The sequence below is a fragment of the Anas platyrhynchos genome, chromosome 7 (genome assembly GCF_047663525.1).
Source record: "Anas platyrhynchos isolate ZD024472 breed Pekin duck chromosome 7, IASCAAS_PekinDuck_T2T, whole genome shotgun sequence".
Classification (NCBI taxonomy): Eukaryota; Metazoa; Chordata; class Aves; order Anseriformes; family Anatidae; genus Anas; species Anas platyrhynchos.
In genome coordinates, this window is record NC_092593.1 from 32,374,827 (window position 1) to 32,388,685 (window position 13,859).

The 13,859-nt window shown below is 44.1% G+C and overlaps 1 protein-coding gene across 7 annotated transcripts in view; it reads left to right on the forward strand.

Moving 5' to 3' along the window:
* Window positions 1-13,859, forward strand: part of ERBB4 (erb-b2 receptor tyrosine kinase 4) — a 564,466-nt gene that overhangs the window by 91,949 nt on the left and 458,658 nt on the right. For 2 of the 7 annotated variants that reach the window (XM_072040461.1, XM_072040459.1), the window contains exon 1: window positions 11,188-11,768. The exons of 2 other annotated variants lie outside the window; for them this stretch is intronic. In XM_072040461.1, coding sequence (XP_071896562.1) covers window positions 11,606-11,768 — 163 coding nt within the window. In that variant the 5' untranslated portion in view covers window positions 11,188-11,605. Of the gene's footprint in view, window positions 1-11,187; window positions 11,769-13,859 lie in introns of those variants that run through there. 3 more of the 7 variants (XM_072040458.1, XM_072040463.1, XM_072040462.1) reach the window with 3 other exon arrangements.

A 13,859-nucleotide genomic window follows, 5' to 3' on the forward strand; every position in this document is an offset into this window, starting at 1 on the left:
TCTGGTAGTTTTTTGGAAATACACATTTTCTTCTTAATATCTGTGTAGTAAACGCTAAATGTTCCCTCAGCCTGTATTCTCTGAGGCTGAATGAGCTCAGTTTCTGAGTGTCCCCTCTGAAAATGGGCTCCCCTGCTACCTGGGTAGGCTGCCTCTGAGCCTCTTCTCAGCACTGATCATGCCATGCAGGTAGGAGCCTGTGCCTTTCTCATCAGGATAAAGGTCTTCCCCCATCTCTGGAGAGTCACGCTTTGTGATGCAACTAGGTTCTTCACAGAGTTCTTGTAGGGGAAAAAAAAAAAAAAAAAAAATGCTTACTTCACATTGACTTTTCAGCGTGCTCTCCTGTGCAGCCAGCTTGCTCCTCAATTCAGTTTCCCATTGCCTGGATGGAGGGAGCAGGGGACTGGTGCTTTTGTTTGTTTGTTTTGCTTTGTGCCACAGATATTCTGCTTATCTAGTCTGCACATAAGTACCTGCAGGTCTCCAGTTGTCCACATTGCCTCTCTGCTGTTATAGCCTTACTCCTACTGTCTAAGCTCCAGCGTCGTTCCCAGCTGTTTCTGTAGTCTTCATACTTCTTTGATGTTAATCTGCAAGGTATGCTTCACGCGTCATTTCTGCCAGATATTTACTCAGTATGCATCCTATAGGCTCTGTATCCTTTCATGTCTGCTGTAATTCTCAAATGTTTTCTCAATGCTATCATCTTTTTCTCCCTTGTGGTACTTGCTTATCTTCAGAGAGAAATTGAACAGAATCCTCAGATCTTTCCCCTACAGTGTGTCCCATTTTGCACTCTGAACAATCCCAAGCTTCTTGGGCTTAAGCCCTTTTCTTCTTGCCCTCGGTTCCACCATTTAAGCTCATCTCAGCACTGTAACATCAGGCAGTACAGCCGTGCTGCTCGCAGTGCGGCCAACACCTGAACTCACCCAGCAATCTGCAGGCTTCCAAAAGCAACACCACCAACCCTACAGCAACAGAAACATGCTAACATGCGTCCACACCAAAGGAATACAAAACGGGAAAGGAACAAGTCCCAGGCAAACTCCCTTGGTGATTTTTTGTTGTTGTTGTTCTCTACTTTTTAACTGCTCAGCAGGGATATTGGCTTTTTGCATTCCTGCCTGAAAGCCAACAAAATGCTTTGGTAGCTTCGGTTTGCTGTTGGAGAGCCAGCCCCTGGGTCTGATAGTAGTCCTAGAAATCCTAGCAGGTACCATCCTTGCGATGTGTGTGTAGCTATATGTCTGAGTTCATTTCAAAGTGTCTTCCATAATCCAGATAATAATCTACTATTCACAATTAGATGTAGTTCCAATTTCTGAATGCTCAAGCAATCATTTTCTTTGGTAATTGAGTTCCCCATAGAATTCCAGTATTCTGATCTCCTGCTCGGAAAACTAAGCATATTAATTTGAAAAGCTGCATGAATGCCTGGCCAGGATAATGGCAGCAGAATAATTGCAAGGAAATCTCTTACAACAGGCCTATTTTCATCTAATAAAGCCTTCCCCAATGGTTACGCTGCATGCCATGAATATGATGCGAGCTCTGTAGTGTGCATCTGTGTTTGCGTGTGCAAATATTAATTTTAATGTGCTAAGATCTCTTGTTTATTTTTTTATAAGTGCTTAAAGATTGTTTTTTAACCGTTTAGCATTCTGTATCTTTTCTTGTGACAATTTTGGGTGGTAAAGGCAAGGGGGCTGAGAGGAAATCTGACAACTTCTGCCCACAGGATTTGTGTGTATAGTACGTATTCACGCATGTTAGAGTAAAAGTTGCATTTCATTCTCCAAATGAAACCGAGGCCTTCTTCTGCTGGCTATAGGGCAAACACCAGCAGGCTTCACAAAGAGCTTACAGCTCAGAAAGGCAAGGAGAGAGAGGTGAGAGCTCCACCAGTGTCACCCAGCAGGCTGGTGGCAGAGCTGAGTTCCCACCTTGCCAGGTCGCAGTTACTGGTGTTTGATAACAGGGGATACAAACCTACTGGTGTTTGATAACAGGATATAAACTGTGATCCATCGTGCCAGGCTGTAAAGCTGCAGCGACAACCCTGTCTGGTTTAGAGCAAGAGTCTGGCTTGACTAGGTATTTGAGCTTAGCAGTTTTGGATGGCATCAAATATTACTATTATTTTTTTCCTTAAGGGTGTTGCCTACAAGGAATGTCTGTGTACGTGCAGACCAAGTAGCAGATGCTGCTATCATGTGAGGTGTCTAGAGAACGGTTTTCAAACCTTGAGCGTTACCTTATTAATTAGTGCTGCTGAGCTCTGGGCCTGCAGCTGGCGAACGATGGGCTTGCTGCGTTTCGGGTTGCTGGAATTCCTGTCCCCATTCTTTTTGTTGTTGTTCCTCTGTCACTTCACCTACTGGAGTCTTTGGTGAATTGGATGCGTAAATAATGGGAGATGTGAAGTGAGATAATTAGCAGGGATCCCTGATAGGGAGACGGAGTTGATACTTGTCTCATGTATCTAGATAGGATGTTTTTCTTCTCTTAATAAGGTCAAGTGGCATAATCTTGTGTTTTCAGAAGAGCTGGGTGGCCAACTCCCATTGAAAATGACTGGATTGTGTAAATAAGCATCTCTCATGATCCCAAATGGTGTTTTGGGCCCATTCTCGTTTCATGTGTGTTTTGTAGCTTGATGGACGTAACGAGACCGAAGGATACAGAAGAAATGAAATGACTTGAATCAACATAAGGGATAAGACATTAAAAGTAGGGCCCACAGTGGAACTGAAGTACTGTAGGGCTGCAGAGCTAGTTGACAATGAAAGATCTCTTCAGACATGCTGCACCCCTGTTTTCTATGAAGGACGGCACAGTCTGTGGATGCATGACTCCATAAATAGTTGGTGTATGTCAACAGCTATGCTGCACAGCAGTATGAGCGTTTTGTTATTTACAAGTAGTTGCTGTAGAGGTTTCGCACAGTAATCCAATAGCTGGAATGTTTCATACAGCACTGACTTCTTGACACTCAGGTAAGTGATATTTTTGGGCATCAGGATTTCCTAGGAAAATTGGATGTGCAAGTCCTTGTTCAGGATGACTACTACCTTCTGCTTCTCTTTTCCCATACACACACCCCAATACTGAGTAGCTGAAATTTTCAGTCAGTTCAATCAGTCCTTATTAAGGAAAGAGTCTTACTTCCATAGTAAACATTTCAAGCAGCAGCAGGGGAAAGTCTTCTTTATCAACCTGTTTTTAAAGTCTGGCACCTAGTGCATGGGAAAAGCAGGTCCAGACCCCTGTGCTTGCTAGTCTTAATGCCATTTCTTCATGGAAAACGCTGTCTAACCCCTTAGACAGGGGAGGTAGGATTTGGGTCCCCACCTAGAGTCTGTGCACAAAGAGTAACAGCACTTTGCCCTGTAACACAGAACAGCTTTCTTCAGAGTTCTTGATGTTTGCTTTTGTACCCTGTGGAGCTTTCATGCAGTGGTGTGCATTCATCTTCAGCTGTGTTTGCAGCGATGTGGAAGCCGCTCGTGTTTGTTTGCTGATGATGTGGGGTTTTGCACAGCAAGAAAGCAAAAGGGATGTCAGGCTGTGTGGCTGAAAGGGGTTGATTTCCCCCAAGAAAATCTGAAATAAGAGTTCCCTCAGTTTCTGACTGAAGCACAAAGAAGTGATTCAACTGTATGCAATGGCAAATCTATGCCTCTATACCTAACGCCCCTGCCTGATCCCATGTAGGTCCCTCGGTGTATGAGGCGCAACAGGACGAGAGGCTGAAAGCCAAGGGCAGAAAATCTGATATGTAAAAATAAAAGCAAGGAAAATACATTACAGGTACCTAGCCACCACCTTGCTATTACATTTCTGCTTGATAGGTTGGATTAATGTGATACAGTGGTGAGCGGCTGGGTATCGAGGCACTTCTCTTCTGCTCCTATCAGTTGAAGTCGCCTTCAGTTTCTGCGTTGCCTTTCTTCTGCTGGTCATAAATGCCCTTGGCAAGATCACATTCATTTATATATACAAAAAAATATAATTATATATATATCCCTGGCATATTTATTTTATGTTTCCTGCCTCACTTTATTGGATGGCAGAACAAACTCCTGGCGTCTCCTGTGCAGGTATGTGTGTATGTGGGATCATAAATATTTAACTAATATCAAAGGTAGCACTTCATGCAAAGCAGAGGGTAAGCTGCAGAAGCCAAGCTGCAGTTTTTCCCAACGGGGGCTTTCCCTCATTCTCCCTGTCAGCGATGCTGGTGTTTTTCTCAGTGTGTGCCGTGGCTCCTGTCTGTTGGTGTAGGCGATCCATTGCTACCAATCTTTACAAAATGGTTTTGTGGAAGGATCGACTTTTTTTTTTTCAGTGGAATGCTTGTTTTTTTTGGACAAGCGTCACGTGCTCTGCAGGAGCCTTTGAAGGTGATGGTGATCTTGAGGTTTCTTCTGCTTTTCTGTGCACTCCTCCCCCTCTCAGGCCTTGCCTGGGGAGGGGGCAGTGTGCCGAAAATCCCAGGGACCTTTCCATCCGACAGGGCGAGACATGTGAGGCAGCTGGCTCCATTCCTTCCCCGCAGTCACCTTCCTCCTGTGGCAGGAGACATCTGGGCTGCTTGGCTGTTCCGCTCTGCACCAGCTGCTGCCCCAGCCCCAGCACTGCCACCCCCTCACCCATGGCAGCACCCCACAGCTCTCGTCCCCTTGCCAGCTCCTTGGTTGCTGCTTTCACGAGAATTAACCTGTCATGTGGCTGTAATTCTGGTTCTGCATGGATTGCAGTAACATGCATGTTGTGCAGACATGCATCCACCTGTACCTGTGGGTTTGGACTCTGGCTGGTGGCTATGCAGTTTAAAACTGCCAATAATGGGCTCAAATGCCACCTGGAGCAGTTCTGAGAGAGTAGTCCTCGTGTTGAAATGGGAGCTGGCATCCTATTTAGAGTAACTATCTTTCATTTTGTATGAGGGACTTCTGTGACTGTCCCAAATTAAGAGTAAAAGGTTTTCATGTGCTGTGTTTAACTCAGAGGTCGTGATAGGTTAAGAAGACTTTACATTTCTTGTGTCCCGTCTCTGATATATTTATCCCCAGTGATCAAATGAACTGTGGCAACAGAGTTCTCTAAAAAGGGGGAAAAAAAATCTTCTGCATTGTTCCTAGAAGCTGGATGAAGTGTGTGAGGTAGAAAGGGACACAACAGAGGAAAAATAAAGAAAAAAAAATACATGTGCTGAAATAAAGAGGCTAACTAGATGAATTGAGTGAGCCAAGAATTTCTTGGTGTCTGTGGATGTGTCAAATCTCTGCATAAAACACTTGAACTTAGTGATGGGCTGTGGAGCGGTGTGTGCGTTTGTTTTTTTAACACTGCTGTGTTCTTATAGCAAACACCCGAAACTGGATATGCTATGTCAGCAGGATATATTTGTTAATATATTTTAACATTCAGAAGTAATCTGTGTCAAGTATTGAATATCTGCTTTCCACTCCGCTGGCAAGCCCGGGGAGATGGCAGGACATTGGAGAATCATTGATTTTCAGCGTATGTCATTAGAAATGCATTATAGAGCTTGGCACAAGGCTCGTCTTAGTCCATCTTTTCATATTCTTTGGGGAAGACAGAGGTGAGTGTTGTCAAGTCACCACGTGCCCCCTCTGTTCAGGGCTCCCGCGTTTGAATGCCAGGGAGCCCAGGCATAGCTGCTCTTCTGACCTCGGATCGGTGATGGAGATGGAATTGAGACACCCTTCTTCCAGCCGTCTGCTGCGTCCGGAGGGGTGAAGGGTGGCCATCAACATGGATCTTACTTCTTGCGTGATAGGGAATGTCATCGGCTTCCCTAATGTCAGGTAGAGGTTGATTTAGCTCACTGTTTGCTTTCTGTATGCTAACAGTAAGCACTACAAGCATGATGGAAAGAAGTACGGCAGTAAAAGTGAAGGACAGAGTGGAGTGGGGCGTTGGAAAAAGGTGTTCATTACTCTTCAAAATTCTCTTGTTTTGCTTTTGTTAAATGCGGTTTAGTGGGATAAATCTTACAAGGTGTAAAGAGAAATTCAGAGAGCTGCTGTCGTCTTGGTCCTGCCTCAAATGATGTGCACAAACTTAACCCTGCTCAGTTATCTGAGGCAACTGGGTTTGTTTTTTACCTGATTTTTCAGATTTGTTTTTCTATATGAAGTTCTTTCGTATTATGCCTTGTGATTTGCAAGCTGTTCCTTTAGAGGTCTGACACTTTCAGTCATGTCCTGCTTGGTATGTAGTTGTGTATTCCACGTATAATTTTCCAGTTTGAGAGAAATGACATTATATATCCCTTCAGCATTCGTCTCCTTCATGTAAGACAATCAGTTGTCTTCTCACTGTGGCAAATAACTGAAATCAGTGAGCTTATGTCTCAACAAGATTATTAGCTGCACTGTTTCAGTACCAGCAGTAGGAAGATGACTCTTCCATACACATGTGCATTTTGTGTGTATGTATATATAGAATAAATGAAAAGGTGATTAAAAAAAAAAAAAGGCAAAAATTGCAGGTAATGCTCCTTGCAAGGGTTCTAGGCAATTCTAATTATAAAGAGACAATAAGCTGTCACTAGTTAGACTTGTGCCCAGCTGACATGGTAACCTTAATCTTTAATACTCCTGTAACTCAGCAGCAGCTGTAACTCCGAGTTAATGCAGAGACACGGGTCTGTTGTCTCAGTGTGTAAGGTTAAAGCTCGGCATTTCTGGAATGCCACAGTGAAAGGAAAGGCACATTGAAGCCACCGATAGCTTGAAAAATAATAATGCCTGCAGCTACATAACCTGCTAAACATCACCATCCGCTTTCAAACCAAAAAGAAAAATCTCCTGCGCCTCTTCAGAGAGGCCAAGCTGGAATGCTGAAAGAAAAATGTATTTTTTGTTTGGTGTTTTTTAAAAGGAACCAAATGGGCCTGCATTCTTTTCATGACACTTAAAAATTATCCTGTTTTTTAAGGAGAAGCTTGTTGCTCAGTTCCTGTCCGTCAGCTGATGCTACGCACTCCAAGCAGGCAATTTCTTTCAGCGCTTTATTGACAAACCACTTTTATCCAAATGCCAGGGGCAGTGTGGGTGCAATTCTGAGAGAGTGATTGGGAACTTGCTCACAGTCACGGGGGACTCCAAGGTAAATTCACCTGCAAGCTTATTTCGGTGTGAGTGAGAGTTGCCATGCAGCTTGTGTACATGGAGCAGGAGAAATCTAATGATAAAGGAAAGAGTGTGAACTGGGAATTGGAGCGAGTATTTGCTTGCTGCAAGTGTGTAGTAGCTGAATCTGTTGAAAGGCAATGCTGAGGAGCCTTGATGTTTGTCATAGCAAAAGGCTGGCCAGCTGACTTCTGTCAAGAGAGGTGGTGCTGGTGTCCGAGCCAGAAGGGTTCTTCTCACCTGTGTCTTGCTTAAAAGTTGAGATGTGGTGAGATTTATTTAAGCGCAGTAGTTTGCTGAGCAAGGCAGTGAGCACAGCGTTTGTCAACTGCTTTTGCTTATTTAAAAAAAATTGTCATGGCGGTAAAAATAGGAATTCAAGACCCGAACTAGAGAAGTTGAATCATAAAATATACATAGAGCCCTCAGGGGACCTCTCATCCCTTGTAAAAGCTGAGCCCTGCCAGTTTGTGCATGCTTCGAGTTGATTCAGCTTGTTGCTAACTGGTGTACACGACTGGCACTACATTAGGAGCATTAAAAACTATTTTTCAGAGCTTGGGTGACTGCTCCAGGACTTGGAGCTGGGGTCAGCTTAGCCAAGGCTCCCTGCAGGTTGGAGAAGCCTTGGGTTCAAGTCAGTCTTTTACATACAAGTGGCATGTCATGCGGATAGGACTTTTTTTGTACTGGTTACGTGGAGAAATAGCATTTGGGTTGGTTTTGTGCTGTTTAAATGCTCTTGACTGATGAGTAACAATAACTCCAGTGAATGATGGTGGATAAGGCGGAGTATTTTCTTGCTACATCAGATATGACTCTACATCCTTTCTAAAGCTTGTATTTGCATTGCAACATTGTGTGTGTGGTCTTTTCTTCTAGAAGTCTTGGTAATGGCTTAAGGAAACACATGCAGAAATATAGCAGGAGTAATTCTAAAACGCATATATATTAGTGGTGAATTCAGACTTGAGAAAGAAACTGTCAGTTCAGATATGGGACACAACCCTTTGTGGAGAAGTTTGCCTCTTGGGCAAATTTCATACCCTAAACTGAAGCCACCCAAAATAGTTAAACACGGAAAATTTTTAAATCTCGTTATTAATCTGGAGAACTGTGAACGTAATGATTTCTCTTGAGAATTACAGCCTTTTTAACAATTTCATTTGAGGCTCCAGTATTAGCTGACCAGTTGCAATTTTGCTAGATTTATGGTGGATTAATTTAACTAGTTTTAAAACTTCTGGAGTCGAACAGGAGTCGTAATCCTGAATGAAACCAAGCTTTATTCACATGTGCCCTGCTCCTTCCCTTTCCTTTGTGTCAGCCTCTTTTGTGACAGCTTACAATACCTCCAGCAAGTGTCCGGCTGTAAAAGCTGGCAGTGTGCTTGTATAGATTAGCTAGGTGTTATGTGACTGTCTCCCCAGTGGCCAAGTGCATAATTTGATCTATATACTCATTCCTCACAGGCCCAGGGCATCTGATCCACATCAGCTCCGGAGCTTGTATCTCCCAGTTAGCAGTTTACTTGCACAGTTGCCTAAAGACTGGGGTGGTCTTGATCATTTTAATTGTGCTTGAAATATTCTGTGTTTTTGTGCATGTGTGACTTGTTCATGTTGTTTTCTGGAAAGCAGCTGTCTCTTGATATGCAGGAAGCAGTCAGATAGGTGAATAGACAAGGAAAAACGGGCTGTGTGGGGAGACCAGGAAATGCTGAAATGGAATCACTCTACCATGCTCCCAGCAGGGAAATTTAATTTCTGGCAGTACTACTTTACATTGACTCCAGCTACTATCCAAGGCCTGTTGCCACTAAGAAAGTACTTTTGTGGCAGTGGGTCCTTCAATATCCGGCTTATTCTCTTCCTGCAATGCCTGTTTTCTCATTGGCATGCATGGCTAGATCCTGTGACAAAGCTGGAAGCCTACAAGAACACCTCCAGCCATAAGTAACCCCTCAAAAAAACTGCACAAAATTAACTCGGATTTCCTATCTAACTTGGATCATTAATTCATTCTAACTCTGCTCCCATCATACAATTAGAAATATTGCCAGTGTCCAAAAGCGTGATTACTACATCTGTTAGGAAAGGGAAGAAACAGAAGAATTAATGTTGATGATAATTTATACTGACACACCGAGGATGAGGAAAGCACTCAGGGCACTGAAGACCTGGCTGGAGACTTCAGCTGAACATTTGGAACGAAGCAATTATTTGGGCATTGTTCTTCTTTCTTGTTCTTCCTTTAGTTTTTCTCTAACCCTTTTTTTCCCACCTTACCTCCATGGCACAAATGAGTTTTAAAGTGCCCTGACACACTAATGTTCTGTTTACACATCACTACTGAAAAATAGGAGGCTTGTGCAAAGATTTGGTTAGCAGGAAAATCTTTCAAATGGCTTTTTTTTTTTTTTTTTTTTTTAAGCATTTAGGAGGATCTTACAAGGTCCTTCATATAGCGCTCTGCATGTCCATCGGTGTGCCTGCTGAGTCAGACCAGTGATCCAGCCAGCCCACTTTGCTGTCCCTCAGCATGTTAAAAGGGATGGTGCTTTGGGAGAGCTCCTCAGTACCACCCACAGGTATTGTGGGGAGGTCAGGTCCCTGCCTACCCTCCCGATATGTGCCTGTTTGAGCCATTTTGAATCCACTGGCATTGCCTGTTTCCCCAGCCTCATGGGGCAGGCAACAAGTCCTAGGTGTTTACCACCTCCTGAGCAAATCCATTTTTTTTTCTCTTTTAGAAAATCAATATTCTAAAAGTTTTTACCAATTCCCCTCGCTTCTCATTCTGTAGCACTTGGCAAAGTGTAGTTCCTTAAGCTTATCCACTGTATTCATGATTTCTGTAAACCTTAAAACCACAATTCCACTTCAGGTTTTTCCTCATATAATTCATGTTTCTCTTCATGTAATAATAAAGAATTATTCTCCTAATAATTAATTGTTAAGCTGGGTAGCATCTCCTCGCTCAAGCCAGCAGCTCCATTGCCTTTACCACATCAGTTGCCCTTGGCTAACTGCTGCAACCTTCCCGAGGCCAGGACTGCGTGCAGGATGGGGGCATGCGGGGGGTTTGTGAAGTGGCAGAACAACACCTGGCCCTTTCACAGTATCCCTCCAGATGATTCACAGCATTTTGTTGACTTTTTTTTTGGAGGCCACTGCACAATGAGCTGGTGATTTCAGATAACTGTCAGAGATGACTCCAAGATCTGAAGGTGTGACTGCCCTTATTTTCAGCATCACATAAGCATTGTTTAGATTAAAGGTAATGCACATAAGGATTAATGACCTTATCCAGTCAGGCTCAGCTGTTTCCTTCTTGCTCACTCACTCAGCTCTGGGTTTCTGCTGGAGTTCCTCACTGTTGGTGCAGCATTTCATTACCCAGAATGGTTTAGTTTCATCTCCAGGCCTTAAGATTTCACAGTTTACTTCCTTCTCCATGTCTCTGATGGAAGGTGTTGAATTAAGTCCTTGCTAATATGTATCCCTGGAAACCACAGTGCCAGCTTTACTTTATCCCAAAACCTTTTGCTTCTTAACCAGCTTTTAGTCCATAAAAGAGTTTTTCCTTCAGGCCCATGCTAGCTTAATTTAATAATATGATAAAATAACATATAAAATATTTAGAAACAGTTTGAAATTAAGAAATATTTAAAATGATTTTTCATTTGGGGCTTTGTCAAAAGCCTTTTGAAAATTCCTTTCATCTATACACCAACTGATCATCTCATATGCATCCAGGTTCTTAAGGCAGAATTTCCCGTTTTGAGAGACAGGAAACTTGTTTCCCCACAAGTTTCTTTCTGTGTGACCAGGGTTTTATTCTTTACAAAGAGCTCTACCACCTCAGCAGGGCTCAGGGCTCTCCAGCTCCCCGGCGGCCATTTTGGAGGAGGGGCTTGTTCTGTCCAGCCGCCATTACGTGGCCCGGCAGCTGCTGGTGCTGGGGCTGCACCCTTTGGGCTGCTCTCGTGTGTTTTCCCATTCAAGTTCCTCCACAGCTGTGGGGTGAATACCACCATGGCCTCAAGCTGCCTGCTGTAAACTCTTTCTGCTTCAAGGTAGCTTTTCTGATCCATCTGCCACAAATTAGATGGTGGGTGTGGGATTTCCCGTAATATCTTCAGCGGCTGTGGACGATGCAGGGGCTTTTGTGAGCTCTTTTTGGCTTCACCATCCCTGAGTGCAGCTTTTCCAGCCCTGACCTGGCCCCACCATTTTCTGCAGCTTCTCCCTGCCTCTGGGGAGCCCTGCTGAGGGGCTGCCCTCAGGGACAGTGCCGGGCTCTCCTCATGGAGGAGCTGGGAGGAGGCAGGAGGTCTCCGCCTCAGGGGCAGCACCCCGTTCTCCTCAGAAAGTATTTTTGCCTCAAAATGTTGACAGAGAGAAGGGGTTGTATCCACCAGTGATGTCTGGCTCATGGGTGATGCTCGTGTTGAGTTTTTTGGTGGGCATGTGGGCAGCTCCCCCAGCCCACCGCAGCGACCCCTCAGCGGTAATCACCAAATATTTACATACAACGAGGCAGGCCAGGGCCTTCCACAGACTTTGGGAGCATTTGCAAGATTCCCTTCTTCTTCAGGTATGTTGCTAGTCCCTTTTCTTTGCATTTTTTCCTGTGAAAGGGCCACTCATTAAAGTGGGGTTCTTGGGGAGGAAATGGTGGGTGGCTTCCATGCTCTCCTGGGGGGTTCAGCAGGGCCAGGGTCTGCCCCATAGGGACAGAAAGTGGGTCCCACAGCCCCCCTTCCCCTTGGAGAGTGTTGCAGTGGCCAGGCATTGGCCTCCCCTGAAGGGACATGTTGGTTTGGGGGCTTTTTTGAGGCATTTTTGAGGTAAGTTACTGAGGAAAATGTCTGTGGTGGGCAGCCCCCAGGCCTGAGGAGCTTCGGGAGGATTGAGTTTAAAACAGGCAAAACTGGAGCCCAGTAGAAAAATCACCTTTGTTGGTCCACAGGGGAAGGAAATTGTTTGAATCCGTCCTGGAGAGTTTATATTGATGGAGAAAACATGGTGCTGTCACTTTCCTGCCCTTGGTGCTACTGCTTGCTTCCCCCTCAGCCAAAACCCTAATAAAATCGCTACTTTTTTTTGCAGCCCGGATACCTCATGGTAAGGTGCCTAAGCATGTGATGCTGTGGTCAGGTACTGAGTACCTGAAGTTGGGTTCACAGGCACAAAGGTCTGCCGTTAGTTGAAACAAACAAAAAAATATAATAAAGAGCTTTAGAGATGAGATCTTTTTCCCATGTAGCCTTTTCTATAGCTCAGAGAAACATGGAGGGGACGTAAAAAGGGTATGCAAAGCAGGAGCTGCTGCATCTCTACAGCTTTGGAGAAGCCCTAATGAATTATTGCCACCGCTTTAGCATGATGGTTGTCAAAAAATTGAAATGTGACAGGTCTCGCATGTCAGGAGCTCAACAGATGCTACTGTAAATGTGATGTCCCAGACAAAACCATGTAATTAACACCGCTTAACATGATGGCATTTGGGTAAATGCAAATTGAAAAAGCATTAAAATAATGTCATTATTAATGCATTCTCTTAATAGCAGGGGGGGAAGATGTCTCCTGAGATTGCTAATGAGTTGTGTGCTCATACACAGTCAATATGAAAAGGGCTGGTGTGTGTTATTTTGCTGCCCTGCTCCATTGCAGTCTTTTAAAATATTTGGTAACAAGATGGGTTTGTTGAGAGCAGGTGCCTGTTTTTCTTTACCACAGACAGAGCATTTTGTTATCCTCCCACTCAAAGCGGCTTGCTATGTTGTGCTCAGCCGTGTGTAAGCGCTGTCCATGACGCTGCCTCGTCATCTTTGCTGAGTTCATGGAGCAGCACCAGGGAACTTCCCACAGCGTTACCTGTGCAGTGTTGCCTTCTGTCTTACTGAGGTGCTCTCAGTTTGCAACCAGAGACCGAGGGGAGAATTAAAGATGCTCCGCTTTCTCTTTGATTTTTCATTTCTCCTTATCAATAACTCCTCACAGTGCTCTGGCGATATGTATTCCCTATGAAAAATTAATAGCTATGAGCTCGTTGCTACTGTGGCAGCTTTCTGATGTCCTGACAAGGGAAAAACGTAGCAGCTAACAGGCACTGAAGCTGCAAGTCAGGATCAAGGCATTCCTCTTGATACAGAAGATGGCTGCCTGTCTTGCTCGTTTTTTTTTTTCTTCTAAAGTGTAATTAATGCATCAGTGCCATACACTTCTTAAACAATAATACAACTTTGTCTAATGGCGGTGTCATAGATCCTTCATGAGTTGGTTTGTGCATCAAATCATTTTCTTACTCCTTACTGGGTTTAATTAAAGTGGACCTTCTAAGGAGCTTGTCTGATTTCAGGAGATGATGGAGGTTTTGGTACCATGCATGCCTCTTGAGAACATGCCAGGCTGTAGTTCTGGCCACGATGAAGACTGTCATAAGCTTCCCATTGACTACAAAAGGGCCAGGTTCTTACCTATTGTTATTACAAATTAGTATGCTGGCTCTTCACTGTAGAAACGTACAAATGTTCTTTGATCATGTGCATGTCCTTTGCCACTGTATATACCAATACACATAATAAGTCAACTGTGTCAGGTCTTGTAAATCAATGATATAGCACTGTCTGCTGTAGGGATGTATTAATGCTGCGTTGGCTTGGCTGCATTATTTGCTGCATAG